The sequence below is a fragment of the Balaenoptera acutorostrata genome, chromosome 1 (assembly GCF_949987535.1).
Source record: "Balaenoptera acutorostrata chromosome 1, mBalAcu1.1, whole genome shotgun sequence".
Classification (NCBI taxonomy): domain Eukaryota; kingdom Metazoa; phylum Chordata; class Mammalia; order Artiodactyla; family Balaenopteridae; genus Balaenoptera; species Balaenoptera acutorostrata.
Window position 1 is genome coordinate 1,225,805 of NC_080064.1, and position 21,895 is coordinate 1,247,699.

Consider the following 21,895-nt stretch of genomic DNA (forward strand, 5'->3'; position numbering starts at 1 on the left):
AAGAACAGAGACTGGAAAGCTAGACACCAAAATCCTATGATCCGTCGCTTCCAGAAGAGTCACTAGGAAAGCTTGTCACAAAGGCAGGTTCCCAGCCCCAGAAGTTCAGAGTCAGCAGGTCTGGGTGGGGCCCAGGAAGCTGCATTTTCTGAAGCCTCTAGTTGCGTCAGAAGTGGCTGCTTCAGGCCTTCACCCTGAGCACCGGCTGGCCTGGCGGCCTGGCCTGGGCCACTGCGTCTCCACAGAGGGGCAAGGGCCGTGGGGGTCTCCGGCCACGTCCCTGACAATGCCTGTAACACCCCTTTTTTCTTCCTCTCTTCACTAGTTGCTTATATTTCTTCAACCCGGAAACATGATAACATCGAAGATGAACCTGAGGTGAGTATAGCAGACGGCTCATCAGTATTTTCAGCGTCCTGTTGACAGGTACATTAGTTCATTTCTGGGGCAGTCGTGGAAACTCGAGTATGAACAAGGAGGGTTGGGGGGAGCACGGCCTTGCGGACATCGGGGATCGCGCACACTGAGGCTTCCAGGGCAGAGGTCTGTGAGGTCTTCCAGACATTTAGCACAGAGGTGTTCTCTGTACAGCCGAATGGGCAGAGAGCGAGTGAACGTGGCAGCACGTGAGCCGTTGCTGAATCTCAGAGGTGAGGATATGGTGCTCATTGTACGTACTCTTTCACCGATGCAGAACTGGGCGTGGTGGGTCATTGGCTGAGTCTCTGTGAGCCCAAGCTTCAGGCCTGGTCTGAGCCTGGGTCAGGGGACCCCTCTGACCTCAGGATCCTCTTCTGTCAAGGGTGGATGATGATTGCACCTTTCCGTGAGGGTAAACTGAGAGCATTTGTATAAACGCTTAGCACCATGCCCGGCGCACGGGAAGCTTTCCATGGCACTGACTGCCGGCGTGGCCATTTCCACATCAGTACAGGTGGCTCAGGCCATCACGGTGGACCACAAGGGGCACACATGACCTCCACAAAGGAAACCCCGTGCTCTTGTGCTTTGAGAGAAAGCGGGAAGGCTGGCCCCTGGGGGGTGGGCTCGCTCTGACCTGGCTGTCACGCCCACTCCAGCACCCAGGTTCTTACATTTTCCGCGGCCCTCACCCTCCCCCGTGGCAGGTGTCCCCGTTTCTGGGACTCAGTCAGTGCCTTGTGTGGCAGGGACATTGGCGCCCACAGGCAGCTCTCACGGGCCCTCTGGTTTGGGGGGATGGGCTGTCCCGGGTGGGGGAGTCGGCCTGTCGGGCGGCAGTGAAGAGGGGTGGCGGGGAGGGGGGAGATGACAGTGGGGAGGTGACAGTGGGGAGGTGACAGTGGGGGGGTGACAGTGGGGGGGTGACAGTGGGGGGGTGATGGGAGGTGATGGGGGGTGACAGTGGGGGGGTGACAGTGGGGAGGTGACGGGAGGTGACAGTGGGGGGTGACAGTGGGGGGGTGACAGTGGGGGGTGACAGTGGGGAGGTGACGGGAGGTGACAGTGGGGGGGTGACAGTGGGGGGTGACAGTGGGGAGGTGACGGGAGGTGACAGTGGGGGGTGACAGTGGGGGGGTGACAGTGGGGGGGTGACAGTGGGGGGGTGACGGGAGGTGACAGTGGGGGGGTGACAGTGGGGGGTGACAGTGGGGAGGTGACGGGGGGTGACAGTGGGGGGGTGACAGTGGGGGGTGACAGTGGGGGGGGTGACGGGAGGTGCCAGTGGGGGGGGTGACAGTGGGGAGGTGACGGGAGGTGACAGTGGGGGGGTGACAGTGGGGGGGTGACAGTGGGGAGGTGACGGGAGGTGACAGTGGGGGGTGACCGTGGGGGGGTGACAGTGGGGAGGTGACGGGAGGTGACAGTGGGGGGGTGACAGTGGGGGGGTGACAGTGGGGGGGTGACGGGAGGTGACAGTGGGGGGGTGACAGTGGGGGGTGACAGTGGGGAGGTGACGGGGGGTGACAGTGGGGGGGTGACGGGAGGTGCCAGTGGGGGGGTGACAGTGGGGGGTGACAGTGGGGGGGTGACAGTGGGGAGGTGACGGGAGGTGACAGTGGGGGGGTGACAGTGGGGGGGTGACAGTGGGGAGGTGACGGGAGGTGACAGTGGGGGGGGTGACAGTGGGGGGTGACTGGGGGGGTGACAGTGGGGGTGACAGTGGGGGGGTGACGGGAGGTGACAGTGGGGGGGGTGACAGTGGGGGGTGACAGTGGGGAGGTGACGGGGGTGACAGTGGGGGGGTGACAGTGGGGGGTGACAGTGGGGGGGTGACGGGAGGTGCCAGTGGGGGGGTGACAGTGGGGGGGGTGACAGTGGGGGGTGACCGTGGGGGGGGTGACCGTGGGGGGTGACCGTGGGGGGAGGTGACCGTGGGGGGGGTGACCGTGGGGGGTGACCGTGGGGGGGGGTGACAGTGGGGAGTGACAGTGGGGGGTGACAGCTCCGGGAACAGGCCCTGCCGCCTTCACAGCTGGGTCTCAGCAGGGGCACATCCTTTATGAAGCCCCAGAGGCTGCTGCCCCAAAGGTTCATGGGGGCCCAATCCTGGCACCTTCTTCTGCTGCGGGTGAGGCCTTCCCACATCCTCTCCACCGAGACAGCACAGCGGGTCCAGTGCTGACTCCTGAGCTGCAGTTTTTGTCAAATTTTATTTGCATAAAAGCCTGCCTTTATTTTCCGTGTGTGCTTTCCACACTACCAAGCAGCTCTGCAATTCTCAGCAGACACTGAGTGTCCTACAGTGTAACCCAGCTCTGACACCATCAACCGGGGGACAGATCCCCCAGGTCGGGGGCTCAGTCCCACAAGACGGACCCCTCCTCCCACTTTAGATGCCAGTTGCAAGTCCAGGTTGTCACCTGTGCTTCTGAGCGACTGGCTACAGATTGGAGGGTCCCACGACCCACTCCTCAGGTTCAATTAATTTGTGAGAATGGCCCACAGGACTCAGAGAAACATTTTACTCACCAGATCACCGGGTTATTTTAAAGGGTTGTAACTCGGGAACAGCCAGCTGTAGGAGGCGCACAGGTTAAGGTGTGGGGAAGGGGCGAGCGCTTCCCTGGTCTCTCTGAGCGAGCGCCACTCCCAAATCTCCACGTATTCACCAACCCAGAAGCTCTCCAAACCTGTCCTTTTGGGGGGTTTCCGGAGGCTTCATTACACAGGCGTGATGATTAAGTCATCGGCCATTGGCGATGGAGTCAACCTGTAGCCCCTCCCCCCTCCTGGGAGGTCAGGGGATGGGACTGACCCTCTAATCCCAGGGTTGGTTCCCCCGGCAACCAGCTGCATCCTTAGGTGGCCTAGAGGCTTCCCTGTAGTTGCCTCGTTAACATAACAAAACACACCTTGCTGGCTTTCAGCACTTAGGAAACTGCCCCCCCAGGTTTTAGGAGCTGTGTGCCCGGAATGGGGCCCTAGAACAGATAGGAACTTGGTGTTACAAATCACAGCATCACAACTGGACTCTGGGTGATAAATGAGGCTCAGGACGTTGTGGTTCTGAGCAAGGACAGTTCCAGCTGGGGCTCAACCTCTGTGCACAGGACCTCAGGGAACAGCAGCACCTTGAGAGGCCACACCTTTCCCAGGGTCAGTGTCCCCGCCTGGAGGTCTAGATCTTTCTACCTGGTCACTCTGTGTCTGGAGTGAGTCAGGAGCACTTCGTTACCCTCCCTCCACCAGAGGTAATTCTCAGGAGGGGAACTTGTGCTCTTAACCACGTTGCCTTTCTCTGTCATCGTATATTGTTTCTAGTGGTACTTGCTTTGGCAGGTCTTTCCAGACATTAGCGAGTTATGCTTTGCAACCCCCCAGGGAGGGCCAGGTGGCCTTCCGGCCGCTGCAGCGATGGCCCTGGGGTGTGTGAGCCTGCGGCCACCTCCTCGGCCCGTCCAGGCGGGGCTGGCCCCGAGCATCCCTCCTGGCTTGCCGAGGGCCCACCGGTGGCTGATTACGGCTCTCGGATTTCCGGCCCCGCCCACCAGAAGCTCCCGGGTGGCGCGGGGGTGGCGGCCTTTGGGACGGAGGGTCAGGACTTGTGAGCAGGACGGGGCTCTGGGCTCCGGGGCGCGGACGCCACGTCCTCCCCCGTCGCGCACGAGTCCCCTTCCCGCTTCCTCCCGTTTTGTCCTCCCTCCCTCAGGACCTCAAGCCGGTTATCGATGGGATGGACGGGATCAAAATATCTCAGGGGCTCGGGCTGCAGGACTTCGACCTGCTCAGGGTCATCGGGCGCGGGAGCTATGCCAAGGTCCTGCTGGTACGGCTGAAGAAGAACGATCAGGTCTACGCCATGAAGGTGGTGAAGAAGGAGCTGGTCCACGACGACGAGGTGAGCGCCCGCCTACTCGCTCCTTCGGATGGAAGTCAGCGCTCGTAACCGAGTTTGCCACTTGACCGCTTTCAAGCGCACAGTTCAGTGGCGTTCAGCGCATTCACGGTGTCGGGCCACCCTCGCCACCACCCCGCTCCACACCCGCTCATCCCCCAAAGGCCGCCCCGTCCCCGTGAGCAGTCCCCCCGGCCCCCTCCCCGGCCCCTACGGCCGCCCACTGTCTCCGTGGATTTGCCTGTTGTGGACGCTCTGTGTAAGTGGAACCGTGCGTTATGGGACCTTCTGTGTCCGGCTTCTCTCACGGAGCGTCGTGTTCTCAAGATCCATCCACGTGGTAGCGGGTGTCTGCGCGTCCTTCCTTCCTTTTTAGGCCTCGGCCATGTTGCGTTTTACGGATCAACCCCGTTGGGCTTCTCTGTTCACCCTCTGACGGGCACTGGGCTTGCCTCTGCTTCCGCTGCTTGAGTCGCGCTGCCGTGAACGGCTCCGTGCGGTTATTTGCTTGAGTCCCTGTGTCCACTCTTCCTGGGTGTTTACCCAGGAGGGGAACTGCTGGGTCATAGGGTAATTCTCTGTTTACCTTTTTGAGGAACAGCTAAACTGTTTTCACGGCAGCTGTGCCATTTTACGTTCCCAACAGCAACGCGTGAGGTTCCCAACTTCTGCGCATTCTTGCCGATGCTTGCCGTTTTCTGTTTTTTGACCATCCCTGTCCTAGTGGGTATGAAGTGGCTTTGATTGGCATTCCCATAGTGACAATGTATTGAGCTCCTTTTCATGGGCATCTTGGCTTGACGTACTTTTGACCTGTTTCTTTGACCCCTGAACGGGGGTGACGTCCCTAAGAAGCAGAGAACTGGCTTCACAGGGAGCGGTCACTCTGTTACGGTGCAGGCGCCGCTGACCCCTGAGGCCACTTGGCGCCCGTGGAGCGGGGGCCACGAGAGGGCTCCCCGGCCCAGGCTCGCAGTTCAGAGGGCAGAGCGGGGCTGCACCGAGTCCCCGCCTGTCCTCCCGGCAAGCGTGTTTGTGCAGTGCTCACACCGCCCAGCTGGCCCCTCAGCCCTGGGTGCTGAGCTCACAAGTGAGTTGGGGCATCCGTGCCTCACAGCTGAGGAAGCGGAGGCCCCGGGAAGTGCGGGGTCTGGCTGGCGTCTTCACTGCCTGTTGCAGCCCTGCAAGAGGATTCCAAGCCCCTTCCCAGCCTGCGGCCAGCGGGAGGGTTGATGGTGTGTGAGGGCTGGTTTCTAGAACGCTGAGAGGAGAGGCCTCCAGAGAGTGTTACTGCTGTGCTAACTCTCGGCATCTTCGCACGTGGCCGTGACTGGAGCTCGGGCTCGGAGGTGGTCTCAGGGGAGCGAGACCCCAGGATCTGGCGCGTGGGCCAACTGTGCATTTGTGAGAGGCCCTGCCGTCCGGTGGCCCCCGTCCCAATCCCAGGAACCTGGGAACGGGACCTTATTTGGGGAGATGTAATTACAGATCCTGCGGCGGTCATGCTGGATCAGCTGGGGGGCCCTAAATCCAGTGACGAGTGTCCTTTTAGAGAAAAGCAGGGAAAGATTTGAGACAGGGAGGAGGAAAAACACACACAGAGAAGTCACTGTGAAGACAGAGGCGGAGAAGGGCCAGAGTCCCCTGGAGGTGCAGGAAGGACCCTCCGCGGGGCCCTGGGCAGGCGCGGGGCCCTGCCCACACCCTGAGCCCGAGGCTTCTGCCTCAGAGCAGCGAGAGGACACAGTTTGGAGGATTTAAGTCCCGAGGTCTGTGGCGCTTTGTTAAAATAGCGTGGGGAGTCCGGCAGGCAGGAGGCAGGTGGACCCGGGGGCATGGGGGAGGAGGCATCGTGCACCCACCGGCGTTTCCTTCCTGAGCACCCGGGTGGCCAGGTGCCTGGGGGAACAGACGCAGGGACAGTCAGGGCTCTGTTTGAGGCCGGCTCTGCGCATGAGACGCTGAGTGGGGACACCAGGTGGCCACTGCACGAGCGAGCGGAGCCGGGGGAGGTGGGGCTGGTCAGACGGAGCCATGCCACCCAGGGCGTCCCCGGGAGCGAGGGGCAGAGGGGTCAGGGCCCAGCCCCAGGACGAGGAACCCAGACGGTCTTTGGCCACCAAAGGGCTGCTCACTGAGAGTCGGCTCATTCTTCCAGAAACCTTCAGGGGAAGGCAGGCTGCTTTGGACACATCCCGTCCCCGCTCACTTCCCAACCCCTGAGGCAGGAGGTTTACCCCGGGGAATTCGGGGACTCTCGTCCGACTCTGCTTTCTGGGGTTGTCACGAAACCACAGCTGAGACTCTCAGGCTGAGTTTTCCCCAAGTTCCAGTGTGGACTGGGAGGGAGACAGCCCTGCCGTGGGAGCTGGTGCCTGGGAGATGGGTGTGGGGTGTTGGAGAAACCTCCACTCTGTTTCCTCCTGTCTTAAGCGGAGATGATAATACAGACTTCCCAAGGCTGCCACGGGCAGTGTGGGAGAGCCTGTAGCCCAGAGGCCAGTGCACAGCTGGTGATGGTGGCTTTGGTGATGGTGGTAGAAACGGTGAGAAATGTTCATGGTGATAGGTGACAGCTAACGATGCTGATGGTGGTGGAGATGGTGATGGTGAGGATGGTGATGTTGATGATGATGGTGATGTTGATGATGGTGATGTTGATGGTGGTGATGATGGTGATGATGATGATGATGGTGATGTTGATGATGGTGATGGTGATGTTGATGATGGTGATGGTGGAGATGGTGATGATGGTGGAGATGATGAAGGTGAAGGTGGCAGATGGTAATGGGTTACAGTGGTGGGGATGGTGATGGTGGTGGGCAGAATTTCTCAGCGGGCGTTTTCTTTTCCTCTCTGCATTGTCTTCCCTCAAGCAGAGTTGACATTCCTCTCTTGCCTCCCCTTCTCCAGGATGCCTGTGAAGTGTTCACACTCCCTGGCTTCTATTTCAGGATATTGACTGGGTACAGACAGAGAAGCACGTGTTTGAGCAGGCATCCAGCAACCCTTTCCTGGTCGGCTTACACTCCTGCTTCCAGACAACAAGTCGGTAAGAGAAAGGGGGTGCTTCTGGGATTCTGCTGCTTTCTGATCTGAACCGTGTGGAGGCTGTGCTGTCATGAGGTTTCTGCTGTCGTCTGTAGGGTCCTCCTGTTTGCAAGTATGGGGGCTTTTTGGTTCCTCAAACTAGCTTTGTTGTTCTCATTGGCTGGTGTCATAGTAAGTAAATTTCATACAGAAGAAGCTAAATTCTTTAATTCTGTTTACAAATTATTTATTGAACGCATCCCACTGATACAAGCATGGGATCAGGTATTGGGATGCCGCTGTGAATGGGAGGCCTGTCTTTGTGCTTATGGATCTCACTGATTAGTGGAATAAATTAATAAATGCTAAACAGCCTCACTTAGAAGCTTTGTACATATTAGAATTCTGCTTTAAAAAGGGTTGGAACTGCTGGTCTAGGACATTCAGCGTATACTCAGTTTGGAATTTTTTTGGCCAGATGACCTGAACTCACACAGTTTGTTTACTTGAGAAGTTACTATGTTCTGGGTCGGGGTGCTCAGGACCCACCCCCAGGTTCGCTGACTGCGGAGAACTTGCAGGACACAGCACATCGTCAAACTCAAGGCTAAGGCTTGCTGCTGTGAAAGGATGTAAAGGGAAACGACGCTCGGGGTAAAGTCGGGAGGAAACCAGGCATGAGCCGCCCGGAGTCCCTCCCTGTGGAGTCCCACAGGACACCCTGAATTCCTCCACAGGGAATTGTGAAACTCGGGGTTTATTGTGGGCGGGTCACGTAGGCACCTCTACCTAGCACGTGCCAAAGTCCCAGACTCCCGGCGAGCAGCAGGTGTTAGTGTGAACCGTGTTGTTTGTGCAGTGTGATCACGGTGAGGCACACTTATCTCTTGGGGAAGTTTTATGTCAGCGCAGAGAGCCGGTGACCGAGCGAGGGCCCGACTCTGCTAGGGCCCAGCGTGCAGACAAGCCTCTCTGCACGACGGTCTCGGTCCTGCTCTGCTCGCTGTCTGCTCGGGGCTTTGTTGTGATCCCAGCAGTGACTCACCCCCCGACACCCCCCGCATCCACCCCCACCTCTCCCCATCTTCAGTCCCCTGTTCCCACTGGAACTGGCGTTGCCCCCTCCCCAGATCTCAGTGATTCTGCCTCCTGAGTGGGTCTCAGACCCTCCCTTTCCCCCTGAGCCCCAGCTGCAGCCTCCTCGGGGCGTCCGGTCCCTGGGGCGCCAGGCTGTCAGTTCCCCCACGTTGGAACTGAGCCATGTTTCGAGAACACAGATCTGAAGTATCCATCACCTGCTTCAGAGCCCCCCAACCACTTTCCCAGTTGCTTCTGGGAGACAGTCCAGGCTCCTAGGCGTGTGGACGAGGCCCCTGCACCCAGGCTGCCCCTGGGTCCCTCTGTCCATCTTTGCCGCCCTGCCTGCCAGGCCCCTTTCCTCGCCTCCTCTTCCTCCGCCCGGGGCTCCGGGAGGGCCCAGCAGTAGTGTCCAGTGCACTTTCCTCACCTCTCTTTGGCTCTGACCAGTCTCTTGGGATTATGGGGCACGCCCGAGGGAGGGTGTCCCCCCAAACCCACACTTCCTAAACATATTGTGAAACGAGGCTTGCTGTGTTTTTCAGTTAACTTTACTGTATGAACTTGTAGGGTGTGGATGTACAAGGGTCAGATATTTCAGCCTCACTTCCAGCTCTGTTGCCCGCCGGCTCACGTGTTCCCAGGTGCGTTAAGGTTAGAACTGGAAGAAAAAATCATCCCGTAGGTGTTTCTGTGTGAGCCCCACGACGCAGGCGCGCACTGTAGCGCCTTTCCAAACGGACGTGAGGAGCTGTGTTCCGGCCTTCACGTTCACGGCCGGGAGGCATCCCAGGAATCAGTAGCACCCGTGTCTAGTTCCTTTGCCTCCCCCTTTTATGGAATCCGTCAGTGACGTCTAGAAGCACCTGAGACCTGGTTAGTCAGGATAGGGTGTCTTTCCGGGCTGTTTCCACGTGCCTGCTTTGACGCCGGGTTACGATATATGCCTGTCCCCCACCACCCATGGTGTGAACTCCCTAAGAGCAGGGCCGGGGGGGGGTGTTTTTGTGCTCCCAGCAGTTGGTTCGTACCTGGCACCTCGTAGGCAGTTGTGGTGCTAAAGGATAATTTTTTTAAGGTACCGTCATGTCCTTGGTACAGATATGAAGTGAGCGTGTGTCAGCATTTATGTGACTCACTGATTAATGAGTGACTCGTCAGAGGTTACAGCCCGCTCACAGGAGAATTCAAGATCCCGCACACGTCGGGTGACGGGGACCCTGGGACTGGCCGATGCCTGGTGCTGAGCCGGCTGGGAGGCTGGGAGGGGCCCCACCAGGCAGACTTCCTTTGCGAGTCTGTGGATGGCATTGTTGGTACGCAACCCACCCGGTTGGAAAGTGGCTCAGAGACGGAGGGAGACCCCGGAAGCCGTGCCCTGGGAGGGAGGTGCCAGTAGAGCCTGGTTCCTCCGGGGACCCCATCCTCATTTCAGTCTTCCAAAGCCTTTTGTGGTTCTTCTGACAGCGGTACCAGCAGAGGCTTGGAGCCGACAGCTGGGCTTCAAGTGCCAGCCCCCCCCTTACTGTGCGGGCGACCTTGCACAGGGCACCCTCTCTGGGCCCCATCTCAGCCCTGAGACAGGGAATGGCAGGGATGCCCACCTCAGGGACTGGCTCTGGGTCCGTCAGTTAAACGTTTACAGCCAGGAAGGCCCCGCTGCCGGGGAACTGTGAATAATGTGAGCTTCGGCTGAAAGGGCCTTTCTTCCTGGGGGCGCTGGGCCTTGGAACAAACAGACGCAACCTCGTGTCTGAGCCCCCGAGGACACAGGAACCAGCAGCTGCCCTGCCCCACGTGGGGCGGCTGTCAGCACCGTGCCCACTGCTGCCGGTGAGTGAGGAGCGTGGCCACTAGGACCCCCGGGCGGACTGGAGACGGAAACTGGGAGGCTGGGTGGGCAGGGTGGCGGCGGGGACGTGGCTGGGACGGGCGTGCGGGCCACCTCGACCCTTCCTGTGGGCTCCTCGCCGCGCCGCCGCCCCGAGGGCCTGCCGTGGTGCCAGGAGCCGGCGCAGCCCTTGCAGCGCCACCAAACACAGCGGACACCCGCTCCACTCCGGAGCTGTGCCCGCGGGCCGCCACCAGCAAAAATCTGGTAAATAAGACGCAGTTTCTCACAAGCAGTTATCAGAAGGGGGTCTCTGGATGGGAAGAAAATAAGCATTTCTTTTTTCTCCCCAAATCCAGTAGTGCCATCCGCCTGTGCCGTGTTCCGTGTTCACTCGTGGACGTGGAATCCGGAACGTTACAGTCGTCATTAATGTCGCCACGTGTATACACAGGGTACAGAGCACCACGTGTGTGCAAATGTATGCAGATGGTACAGTGGGGGTTTATTTTTATTTTTAATTTTTTTATAAATGTATTTACGTATGTATGTATGTATTTATTTTTGGCTGTGTTGGGTCTTCGGTGCTGCACGCGGGCTTTTCTCTAGTTGCGGCGAGCGGGGGCTACTCTTCATTGCTGTGCACGGGCTTCTCATTGCGGTGGCTTCTCTTGTTGCGGAGCACGGGCTCCAGGCGTGCGGGCTTCAGTAGTTGTGGTGCATGGGCTCAGAAGTTGAGGCTTGCAGGCTCTAGAGCACAGGCTCAGTAGTTGTGGTGCACGGGCTTAGTTGCTCTGCGGCATGTGGGATCTTCCCGGACCAGGGCTCGAACCCATGGCCCCTGCGTTGGCAGGTGGATTCCTAACCACTGTGCCACCAGGAAAGTCCCACAGTGGGGTTTTAGTATAAAATAAACATCTGTGTTACAGAAAAACCATCATTCATATCCACACAGCCCATCTTTTCTAAACAACAGCCAAAATTAACTACGAAATGGCCAAAACAGGGGAAACTGCTTCAGTTTAAGCTATTGTGGGGAAAACGGGTGATCGAGAGACGGTAGCTGAAAATCTGTTTCTCCCTCCCCCCAACCCCCCACTTTAGATTGTAGTTTGGGGACCTTTTTCTCGCTTCTGCGTGATCTCAGATCACAGATGAGCAAGCCACCAGTAAAATATTTACGGTCAACCTGCTGTTCTAAAATAAAACCTTTTAACCGTTGGCCCAATTGGTTATCTATGTTCATCTATGGACGCAGATGCTTCTTCCCTTTTAAAGAAGAACAAAGCGGTTGTGCCTTGTTTGCAGCTCCCACTTGGATGCTAAACTCAGTTCTTCCTGGTTCCTGGTGGCTTCGAGATGTGAAACGCCTTGTGTGTTAGGCTTTGTAAATCGCACCTGAGGACTTACCCGCAGCTCTGGAGAGACCTCAGCCTGGATGGGGTCCCGGGGCCCCATACAGGGGGGCTACAGCGTGCACGTGCACCCTGGGAATGCCGTCAAGGTGGGGTGGGGGCAGAGCCCACGAGGGACGGTGACACGGGTGTGTCCCAGGGGAGGCGGCTGTGCCGGGGAAGGATGAGGAAGGGCTTGCCGATGGGACGGCTTCCGAAAGCACCACGATCCTCAGCCGGGGACGCAGGACCTGCTGGGCGAGGAGGCCTGAGGGAGGCCTAGAGGGAGACGAGGACGGTGAGTTCTCCCAATGCCAGGGAGAGCGTGGCAGGACTGACGAACGCTGGGCGCTGCTGGGGCGGCAGGCGGGGTCCGACGTGGAGAGCTGGGGGCGCGGGGCGAGCACGTGTCCAGTGGGTGGTGCGGACATGGGGCTGGGAAGCGGGAGCCGAGGGGGAGTTGGGGCCACGTGTGTTGTCGCCACGGTGAGAAGCAGGTAGGCCTGCGGTGAGCAGACCCAGGGCCCAGTCTGACCTCCGCCCGCTCCTGATGGAGGGTCAGGGAGATCCGGTTCCCGGGGGCCCTGGTGATGGTCACGGGACACCTGTGACCGCTGCGCGAGGACGTGCCCACGGGGCCGTGCACGCGGCAGGAATCATCCGCGACCTTGAGGGGCAGGTGCTCCCTCCTTGGGAACGTGAGTCACTGTACTTTCCAAAGGCAGTAAGTTTGTTCCAGTCATAATTTAAACCCAGAATAGAAAGCGCGGCGCTGAGTGACAGTGGGTGTGGGCAGAGCCACGTCAGCCTCTGTTTTCCACCTGGATCCCCTGCGTCCCCTAAAATGGTCCAAATGCAGCCCTGGCCCCTCAGGTTACCAAGCAGGACCCCTCGGGCTAGACTGCCCGGCACGAGGGCGCACGTGGGGAGAAGGGACCCCCCGTTGGAAGTGAGTCGAGACTCACCGGAACCTTCCAGAGGTTTCAGGACCTCGCAGTATTTTTCCATCGTGTGGGTGGACCGCACTCTCTCTGGGAACACTGTGGCAGCCGTGTGGATCACCCCACGGCCCCGGACAGTGAGGGACCCTTGGGGCGTGGCCTCTGTCCGCCTAGCCCAGGGGCCTGAGTCCTCCTGCCGCTGTGCCCACACACAGCCTTCACTGAGTGTGGTTCCTTCTTTCTTCCTAATCTGGAGGCGACTGGCTGCTTTCAGACCAGGGCAAGTGGGTGGCGGGGACGTGTTATTGCCGTGTGCTTGGGGACGGACGTGCACGGGTGTGGGACATGCTCTCCATGAGCTGGCGTCCTTGGACCGTCCCGTTAGGATGCGGTGACCCCGGTGCCCCATGCAGCCACTGCCTGACTGAGCTGACGTCCTGTGCAGCTGCATGCCTCCCCTGGACAGGGCCTCGCTAGAGCCGGGCATGGGGGCTCCTTCTGTCGAAGTAACGTCAGGACCAGACCTGAAATTGTGCTTTTGCCGACTATTAGATGACATCAGAAACCACGCAAAAGGGTAGCTCCTTTTTTTAAAAAAAAAACTTGTCGCAATTTTAAAACGCAGGAAAGTGAAAGGAGGAAGTAACTTTTGTGCACGCTCCCTGGTCTTATCATTGACACGTTTTGCTGCTTGTTTTTCCTTTTTGCTGTTTATTTCTCCATGTGGACTTTGGAATCAACCTGTCCAGCTCCGGAAAGGAAGACAGGGCATCCTTAGGATGCAGGCGCTTCCTACTCAGTCACGTGGTTTCCCTTTTCGTCTGCTCTTTCGGGAGATCTTAAAGTTTTTCTTCATTCAGGGTTTTCAGTTCCTCGCTTAATTTTTGTCCTGAGTGTTTCTCTCTTCTGTTTCTACTATAAGTGAGGTCTTTTCTTCCATTAAAGCAACAAGCAATGTAATGTGGTTTCTGCACATTGATTTCGGGCCCTTTGCCTCATGATTCTCTTTCTCCAGTAAATTTCAGGTGGTTTTCTTGCATTTCCGGATGTGCAGTGATAACATCTGCAGACGATGCTGTTACCCCCTCCTTCCCAATTCGTGCCCCTGTTCATTTCTGTCTCTAATGACATCAGCCAGTACCTACCGCATTTGGGGACTGGTGGTGGTGAGCAAACCTGTCCCCTTCCTGACCCCAAGGGAACGCGTCTGGTGTTGGCACTGAGAGCCCAGCGCCAGCTGCTGTGGTCCAGTGGGGTGTCAGGAACGCAGAACCAGACCGCGCTGGCATTCCAGTCAAATGTGTTGGCGTTCGCTACAGCAAGGGGCCCGGGGGCATTGGGGGAGGGAGGGAGCAGCAGGAACCAGGGTCTCCACCTGCGGCCATCGCCCTGGGTTCTGGGTCCACAGGGGCCCCGTCTGACAAGGCTGGAGGCTAAGGAGGTGCTGCCCCTGTCTGGCTTTTGCGAACAGGATCACCCCCTACGGACTCCTGGACCCCGTCACCCCATCTCCCCCAGAGCCTCAGAAACGCAGCTCAAAGACTCCCAGACCCAGCAGTGGGGAGGTTACAGACATGCCAATAACCGGCATGGAGTTACAGTTTGTCTGTAACTTGAAGGAAGTTTGAAGGAAGTTTACACCTCTTTTTATTTTATTGTCAAGAAAGAATATGGAATTTTTCCAAAGGTCGTCTCACCATTTCTGGAGGTGATTGTTATGATTTTTACTCCTCGGGGCCTCCTAAAATGATGAATTGTATCATTATAACATATTTCCCAGGGTTGAACTCTCCTTGAATTCCTGGGGAAACGCATGCCTGGTCTTAGTGTACAATTCTGTTAATGTGCTTTTGAATTCAGTTTTCTGATCTTATTTAGGAGTTTTTCATTGATGTTGATATTGATGTCTGATCCATCTATAGTTCCCCTTATACAACCTTTATTAGATTTTTGCATTTTCCTTATTTTTTTACTCTCTGGAACATTCTAAATCTCATTGAAATGATCTCTTGGCAGGATTCCCTGAATCTGCTGGGGCCTAGGGTGTTTCAGAGGGCAGCTTCCCTCTCTCCACCACCCAATTGTGTTTGCTGTAATTTTTATATTTTTTAGGTGAGCCATCCTCATGCTGGTCCTTCTGTAGCTGCTTCGCTGTCTTGGTCTCTCCTACTTTGCTCGATTTCATCATGAGGCATGACTCCTGAGTCTGGGAAGCGCTAGGGTTCACGTTCCGTGCGTCCTTCACATGTGAGAGCACAGGCGCTTGAGCCAGGCTTAGCCAGGTCCCCTTGCCCTCGAACACAGACGGGTGCTTGGTGGTGTGTCCGTCCAGCACTCGTCGTCCATGGGGAGATGGAGACAAGCTGTGCATCCCCCCGCTCCAGGAGGAGGTTTTTCTGGGCCTGGAGTCGCCAGCTTCCCTTTTCTGTTGGCAGCCGTCCCAGAGCCGTGGGCTCTGCTTTGCACACGCACCATGATCTCTGTGAGCATCCTTCCGAGTCAGGGTTTTGGTTCTGACCATGTCTGTCCTGGGGCTCGCCTTGCGTTTCTGATTTGTGTTTTCATTCGGGAATGAGGGTGGTCTCTCCTGAGATGCTCCCTTTGGCCCTCAGCCTCCTTTCCTGTGTGTCGTTCATTGTCGGGAGCCCAGGTGCTTGTCTGCTTCCTCTTTTCCTTTCTTCTGTCCCTGAGCTCCTCTGGGGGGCGGCCACCCCTGTGATTGGGGGTCGGTAACTGGAGGTGGGGCTCCAGACGTGGGTTCTGGATTCATCCAAATCACCCGGTATCAGATCTTGTTAGACAGTAACTGTGTGATCCTGGGAAAGTTATTTCACGTCCCAGTGCCTCAGTGTCCCTGTCTGTAAAATAGGGAAACTCCTAGAACCTACTGCACGGTTCTCAGGTTAAGTTTTATACACAGATGTGCTTGGAACAGTGCCTGACGTTTTGAGAGGGCTGTAAAAGCTGCTGTTCTTGTTATTTTTTACACCAGGGGTCGACACTTTTTTTCAAAAGACCAGATAGTAAGTATTTTCACCTTTGAGGGCCACACGGTCTCTGTGACAGCTACTCACTGGGGTTCGGACAGACAAAGACAGTGTTCCGATAAAGCTTTATTGACAGACATGGGTGGGGGGCCAGATGCAGCCAGCTGCTGGTCTCCCTGTGGCATTACCTCTTGATCTCAGCACACTGTCCCATGCCATCGGTGTCCCCTCTGAGCGAGGTATGGGGCTGGTGTTTTTTTTTATATATGTATATATAAATTTGTTTATTTTTGGCTGCATTGGGTCTTTGTTGCTGCACGCGGGCTTTCTCTAGTTGCAGCGAGCGGGGGCTACTCTTCATTGCGGTGCACGGGCTTCTCATTGCAGTGGCTTCTCTTTTTGCGGAGCACGGGCTCTAGGTACACGGGCTTCAGTAGTTGTGGCACACAGGCTCAGTAGTTGTGGCACGTGGGCTCAGTAGTTGTGGCGCACGCAGCATGTGGGATCTTACTGGACCAGGGCTTGAACCCACGTCCCCTGAATTGGCAGGCGGATTCTTAACCACTGCACCACCAGGGAAGCCCGGGGCTGGTGTTTTATCCCATGGGGGCTGTGGGGAGGTAGGGGCCTGGCCTGACTCATCCCCGAGCTGAGGAGAGCATCTCCCATGCAGACAGGGCCACGGTCCCCTCTTCCCCTGCCCCCGGCGCCCTCAGCCATCGGACAGGCCCCACATCCCAGGTTTTCCTCAGGTGATGGGGGACAGGCACGTAGGACCGGCCTCTGGCCTCTGCTCCTGCCCTGGTCCCAGCCTGTGAGTTGACTGTGGTGTTTACTCCCCTTTCTGTCTCCAGCTCTTGATGAATCCTGTTTTGCTAGGTTTTACTATATTTTGCACATTTTGTTAAGTACCGAGGAAACGTAAGCTGCTGTTTCGGCCCCAGGGGTGGCTTCTTTCCCATCCTGTCATCACACACGTGCCAACTGTGGCTGCGCCCCAGGGGCTCACGTGCAGGGACGCGGGAGGCCCGACATGGCAGAGCCCCGGGCGTGAAGCCCAGAGACGGCCTTCAGCTGCGCTTGGCCGTGGACATCGGGGCGTCTTGTCACAGCAGCCAGCTCGCCTGAGTCACACAAAGCATCGTCATCAGAGCGAATCAGCCCCTGACGGCTCTGGTGGGGTTTTGCTCTAAAGAAATGTTGAAAGTAGTACACCGGAAAGTAACACAACATTGTAAATCCAGTGTACTCCTGTAAAAATTAAAAAGGAAAAAGAAAAAGTGAAATGTTGGGAGTAGTATTAAGATTTATTTGTAGAATGAAAAAAATCTTTAGATATACAGTTGCTTTAAGAAAAAAAAACACCCTGCTCTGTTCTTGTAGCTGATCAGTTTCACAAATTAAATAAATTCCTTGGTCAGCAAGTTACCTGAGACCCGGGGCCCCAGGCGACAGCCACAGACCAGCTGAACGTGTCCCCGCATCCACGCGTAGAGATGTGGCTTCTCTTGAAACTCCCTTGACGGGCTTTCCCCTGGATACAGAAAGGAAACTACCATTGCTTCTTCTTCTCTGGGTTCTTAAATGTCCCCTTAAATTTCTTCTGCTCCCTGAGCCATCGTGTCGGTGTCTGTCTCTAGCACTGGCGTGTTTCTTCCTTTTCTCTGGAATGGCGTTGCTTTCTGTCCCTGTGTGGGCGGCCACGTCCGTTTCCTGGGGAGCACCCACGTTGGGGTGAACACACCTCCTGGGGCTGCATGATTCCGGGTCCTGGGGGCAAATACCGTCCTGTGCTTTGATGTCACGGAGTTGTTAGTAAACGCTCTTTTTAAAAACCGTGCGGTCTTAGGCCTCTCCGCAGGGGTCGAGGACCTGCACAGCACTTCCCTCGGGGTAGCTGCCAGGATTAGACGTGCACACGTGTTGGAATAGTGCCCGACGGTCAGCGGGGGCTGTACAGCTGTCGTTTGTCCTTGCTGTCTGTAGCGGGTCGGCAAGCTTTTTCCGTCTCTCACCTCTGGTGTAGTGTGAAAGCAGCCACAGGCAAAATGTGTGTGAGTACAATCTGCCTGCAAAACGGGCGGACCCGTGTCAGGGCCAGGGTTCCTGGACCCTTTCCGAGAGCATCCTTTGGAGTCAGGGGAGCCGCCCCGCCCCCACAGAGGAGCTGGGTTTTCTCCAGGATGACAGGGAAGGCTCTGGCTACCCACCCAGTGGTCAGGCTTTTGTCTCCATTTCTGCTATTTATGTATTTAGGAGTTGTTTCTAGTCTAAATGTGTAATCAGAGACTTGGAAGGCGATTTGCAGCTCGTTCACTTGCTCCGTGTTAAAGGACGTCATCACTGAATCAGGGATGCAGACAGGCTGGGGGGCCGGCGGGTTTGCTCCCCTCCCTCTGTGCTCCCAACTCTCCAAAAGCGCCCGGAGGAGCCGTTGACCTAAAAATCCACGAGCTGCCCTCAGCAGGGTATTTCTGGAAAATCGTGTGTGAATTTAATTTTGAAAATGGAACCTTATTAAATGCGAGAAGGATCTTATCAGAAAAGAAACCACATGGTAAATGGTAAATTGTTTGGAGACTTGAAGGGCCCTGCCTGCATCCAGAGGACGGATCTGTCAATCGCAGGGATCCTCCCGCTGGAGGCCCCGACCCCACTGCCCCCAGCCCCCCTCCTGGAGGGCAGCTGGCATCTCCAACTCCCTGTGGCCAGGTCAGCGAGCCTGACCCTCCCCCTTGGGACCTGCTATTCAGGGAGGGTCCCACCCACTCCTTCCCCTCCTGGCTGCCCAGCCCACTGGCGATCTTGTGGCCTCTGCCTCAGGCCCTCCTGGCCAGCGCACCTGTGCTCTCACCTGGGCAGCTCCTGCCCCTCCGCCTGCCCTTCCCCCCTCCCTGGCGTCCATCCAGACAGCAGCCAGAGGGTCATTCGCATCACCTGGCTTGTGCATCTGCCCTTCTGGCTTCTCCTGCCGATCCGGGCCCCTTGGCCTACATGGTGGTCCCTCAGCTCTCTGCCCTCCCCTGTGGCCCCTCCCCGTCCCCCCACCATCCAGGCTTCTGCTCCCTGGGGAGGCCTTCTGCGGCCACCCAGCCACATAGTGCCCTCCCTGCCCCAGTGGGCCTCCGGCCACCAGCCCTGCCTTATTTTTACCTTTTTTAACCAAAGGCAGGCCTGGCACCCCTGGGAGAACAAATAACTGCGTTGGATGCAGCGAGTGGTGAACAAGAGTTTCTCTCCTGAGTTTTACTGCATCGGGGTCAGAGCTGAGCGGCTTCCCCCTGACCCCAGAGCGGGGCGGGCAGCCCCGGTCACCGCCTTCCCTGGGCCTCTCAGGAGGGTGACCGGCCAGAGAGGGGGACCCCTGGGGGTCCCGGCCGCGCTTGTGACCCTGGCCTCCCCGCCATGTGTCCCGCAGGTTGTTCCTGGTCATCGAGTACGTCAACGGGGGTGACCTCATGTTCCACATGCAGAGGCAGAGAAAGCTGCCCGAGGAGCACGCCAGGTGGGTGCAGCCGGGGGCGGGGTGGGGAACCTGGGGGGGTGGGGCGGGAACCTGGGGGGGCGGGGGGGGAGTGGATTTGGGGAAGGGGCACAGGGGGTCACTGCCTCCTGCCAGGGGCCAGGCCAGAGCCGGGAGGGTCCTGGGAGTGGCCGACCCCCCGGAGCACTGCGTGTGTGATGGCGTGGTGCTTTTCCCTGTTTCTGAAATGGGGTGAATGTCCCGACCGTCAGCTTAGCTGCCTGGACGGCAAGGCCGCTCCCCACCATCTGCACGATGTACAGCAGGGGCTTGCCTGGAAGAGGAAGACGATCTCCGTTTCTTTTTAAATGACTCTCAGGGACACTGACCCCATCACCGCCACGCAGCCTTGGCCTCACGGGCGGGTGGGGCGTTTATTTCCACCCCGTACGTAGCTCTTTCCTGTTTTCCATATTTTTCTCTTTTCCTCATTTCCTCACTGGAAAATAATTCCACGCGGCATTATGAGTCACCATAGATCCTTTTTGGGGGGAGGCGGGTAATCAGTCAAGAACAGCGAGCCCCACACACTCATGTCCTCTTTTTCTAATTGTGGTAAAATACACATGAAATTACTATCTCAGCCATTTGTAAGTGCACAGCTCAGGGGCGTTAAGCACATTCACGGTGTTGTACAGCCATCACCACCGTCATCTCCAGAACTTTCTCATCTTCCCAAACCGACACTCTGGCCCCATGAGACACTCACTCCCCACCCCTCCCCAGCCCCGGCCCCACCCTCCCTCCTACTTTCTGTCTCTATGAATCTCCTCCAGGGACCTCATAGAAGCGGGATCATGTAGGATGTGTCCTTTCATGCCTGGCTTATTTCACTCAGCATAGTGGCCTCAAGGTCCACCCACGCTGGAGCAGGTGTCAGAATCTCCTCCCTTTTTTTTTTTTTTTTTTTTAAATTATTTATTTATTTATTTATTTATTTATGGCTGTGTTGGGTCTTCGTTTCTGTGCGAGGGCTTTCTCTAGTTGTGGCAAGCGGGGGCCACTCTTCATCGCGGTGTGCGGGCCTCTCACTATCGCGGCCTCTCTTGTTGTGGAGCACAGGCTCCAGACGCGCAGGCTCAGTAGTTGTGGCTCACGGGCCTAGTTGCTCCGCGGCATGTGGGATCTTCCCAGACCAGGGCTCGAACCCGTGTCCCCTGCATTGGCAGGCAGATTCTCAACCACTGCGCCACCAGGGAAGCCCAGAATCTCCTCCCTTTTTAAGGCTGAATATTACTGCCTTGTATGAATGGACCACATTTTGTTTATCCATCATCTAACAATGGACACTTGTGTTGCTTCTGTGTTTTAGCTACGGTGAATAGTGCTGCTGTGAACATGGGGGTACAAATACCCATTCGAGTGTCTGTTTTCAATTCTTTTGGGTATATACGCAGAAGTAGTATTGTTGGGTCACGTGGTAATTCTAATTTTTAATTTTTTTGAGGAACCTCCATACTGTTTTCCACAGCAGCTGCACCATTTTACATTCCCACCAGCAGTGCACAAGGGTTCCAGTTTCTCCACTTCCTCACCAGCGCTTGTTCTTTTCTGTCTGGGGGGTTTGGATAGTGGCTGTCCTGGTGGGCGCGAGGTGATGTCTCACGGTGGGTTTGGTTTGCGTCTCCCTGACCACTAGGACGCTGCGTGCCTTGCCCTGTCCTGTCGGCCCACGCGCTCTTCAGCGGAGGATGCGGGACGTCTGTCTGCTTGCGCCCCCGTCCCGGTTCCTGGTTGGGTTCTCTGCTGATGACGGGTGTCACCCCCTCCCCAGGTTCTACGCTGCTGAGATTTGTATCGCGCTCAACTTCCTACACGAGAGAGGGATTATTTATCGGGACCTGAAGCTGGACAACGTTCTCCTCGACGCCGACGGCCACATCAAGCTGACGGACTACGGCATGTGCAAGGTGGGCTCCCGGCCCGCTGCCCCCGCCTGCCTCTGGGGGGTCCCGGGCAGCCCAGCGCCCACTCCGTCTCGTCCTGGCTGCCGGGCTCTGGCCGCCCCCACATCGCCGGTCCTCTGTGGGTTCTCTCGCTGGCGGGGGTGTGTCTGGCGGGCCCCTCCCTCCTGGTAACTGGCTTTATCCCTACAGGAAGGCCTGGGCCCCGGTGACACAACGAGCACTTTCTGCGGAACCCCGAACTACATCGCCCCGGAAATCCTGCGGGGAGAGGAGTACGGTGAGCGTGGGCGGGGCACTAGGGCGCTGGGCTCAGAGGAGGCGGGAGAGCACGACCGAAGCCCTGGGAGTTTCCTCTCCCTGGGGACTCGGCCACGGAGCAGAGAGAGAGGGAGGTGGGCCTGCCTGGGGCCAACCCTGCCGGGGATCCCAACCAGGGGCTCCAGGGCCCTGGCCCAGCAGCCGGGGAGAGGGGTCTTCCTAACCAAACTACACTAAAACGCACACCCTTACCTCGCCCCAGCCCCAGGTCACTACCTGGCCTCAGTCCCCAGCTGTTGTCCTCTGTGTCCACCTGAGTGTCCCCTGGCGAGGTCACTGGACAGGATCCCTCCGGTCAAGGAGCCCGAAGGGCTTGGGAAGGAGAAGACAAAGCAAAGACAGAGCCGAGGCGGGTGTCCCGAGTCAGTGGGTGCCGCCCACCGGATGGGGTTCCCCAGAGCCACTAGAGCCACGCACAGCCCCCGTGGACACTGGAGCTTGTCCACCCCTTCCTTGGGTTCTGCTGTTTTCACATCACAAATACACCATCAGATATTTCCACACATTTTCCTTGCTGTTAAAAGTGGGGGCGTAGGCAGGGTGGGCAGGTTCTCGCACCCTCAGATACC

General features: G+C 57.4%; 1 protein-coding gene across 2 annotated transcripts in view; it reads left to right on the forward strand.

Moving 5' to 3' along the window:
* The window catches only part of PRKCZ (protein kinase C zeta), a 100,198-nt gene that overhangs the window by 73,406 nt on the left and 4,897 nt on the right, over window positions 1-21,895 (forward strand). For both annotated transcript variants that reach the window (XM_057550214.1, XM_007166230.3), the window contains 6 exons: window positions 326-378; window positions 4,133-4,321; window positions 7,273-7,370; window positions 18,997-19,083; window positions 20,876-21,011; window positions 21,198-21,285. In XM_057550214.1, the coding sequence (XP_057406197.1) occupies window positions 326-378; window positions 4,133-4,321; window positions 7,273-7,370; window positions 18,997-19,083; window positions 20,876-21,011; window positions 21,198-21,285 (651 nt within the window). The remainder of the gene's footprint in view (window positions 1-325; window positions 379-4,132; window positions 4,322-7,272; window positions 7,371-18,996; window positions 19,084-20,875; window positions 21,012-21,197; window positions 21,286-21,895) is intronic.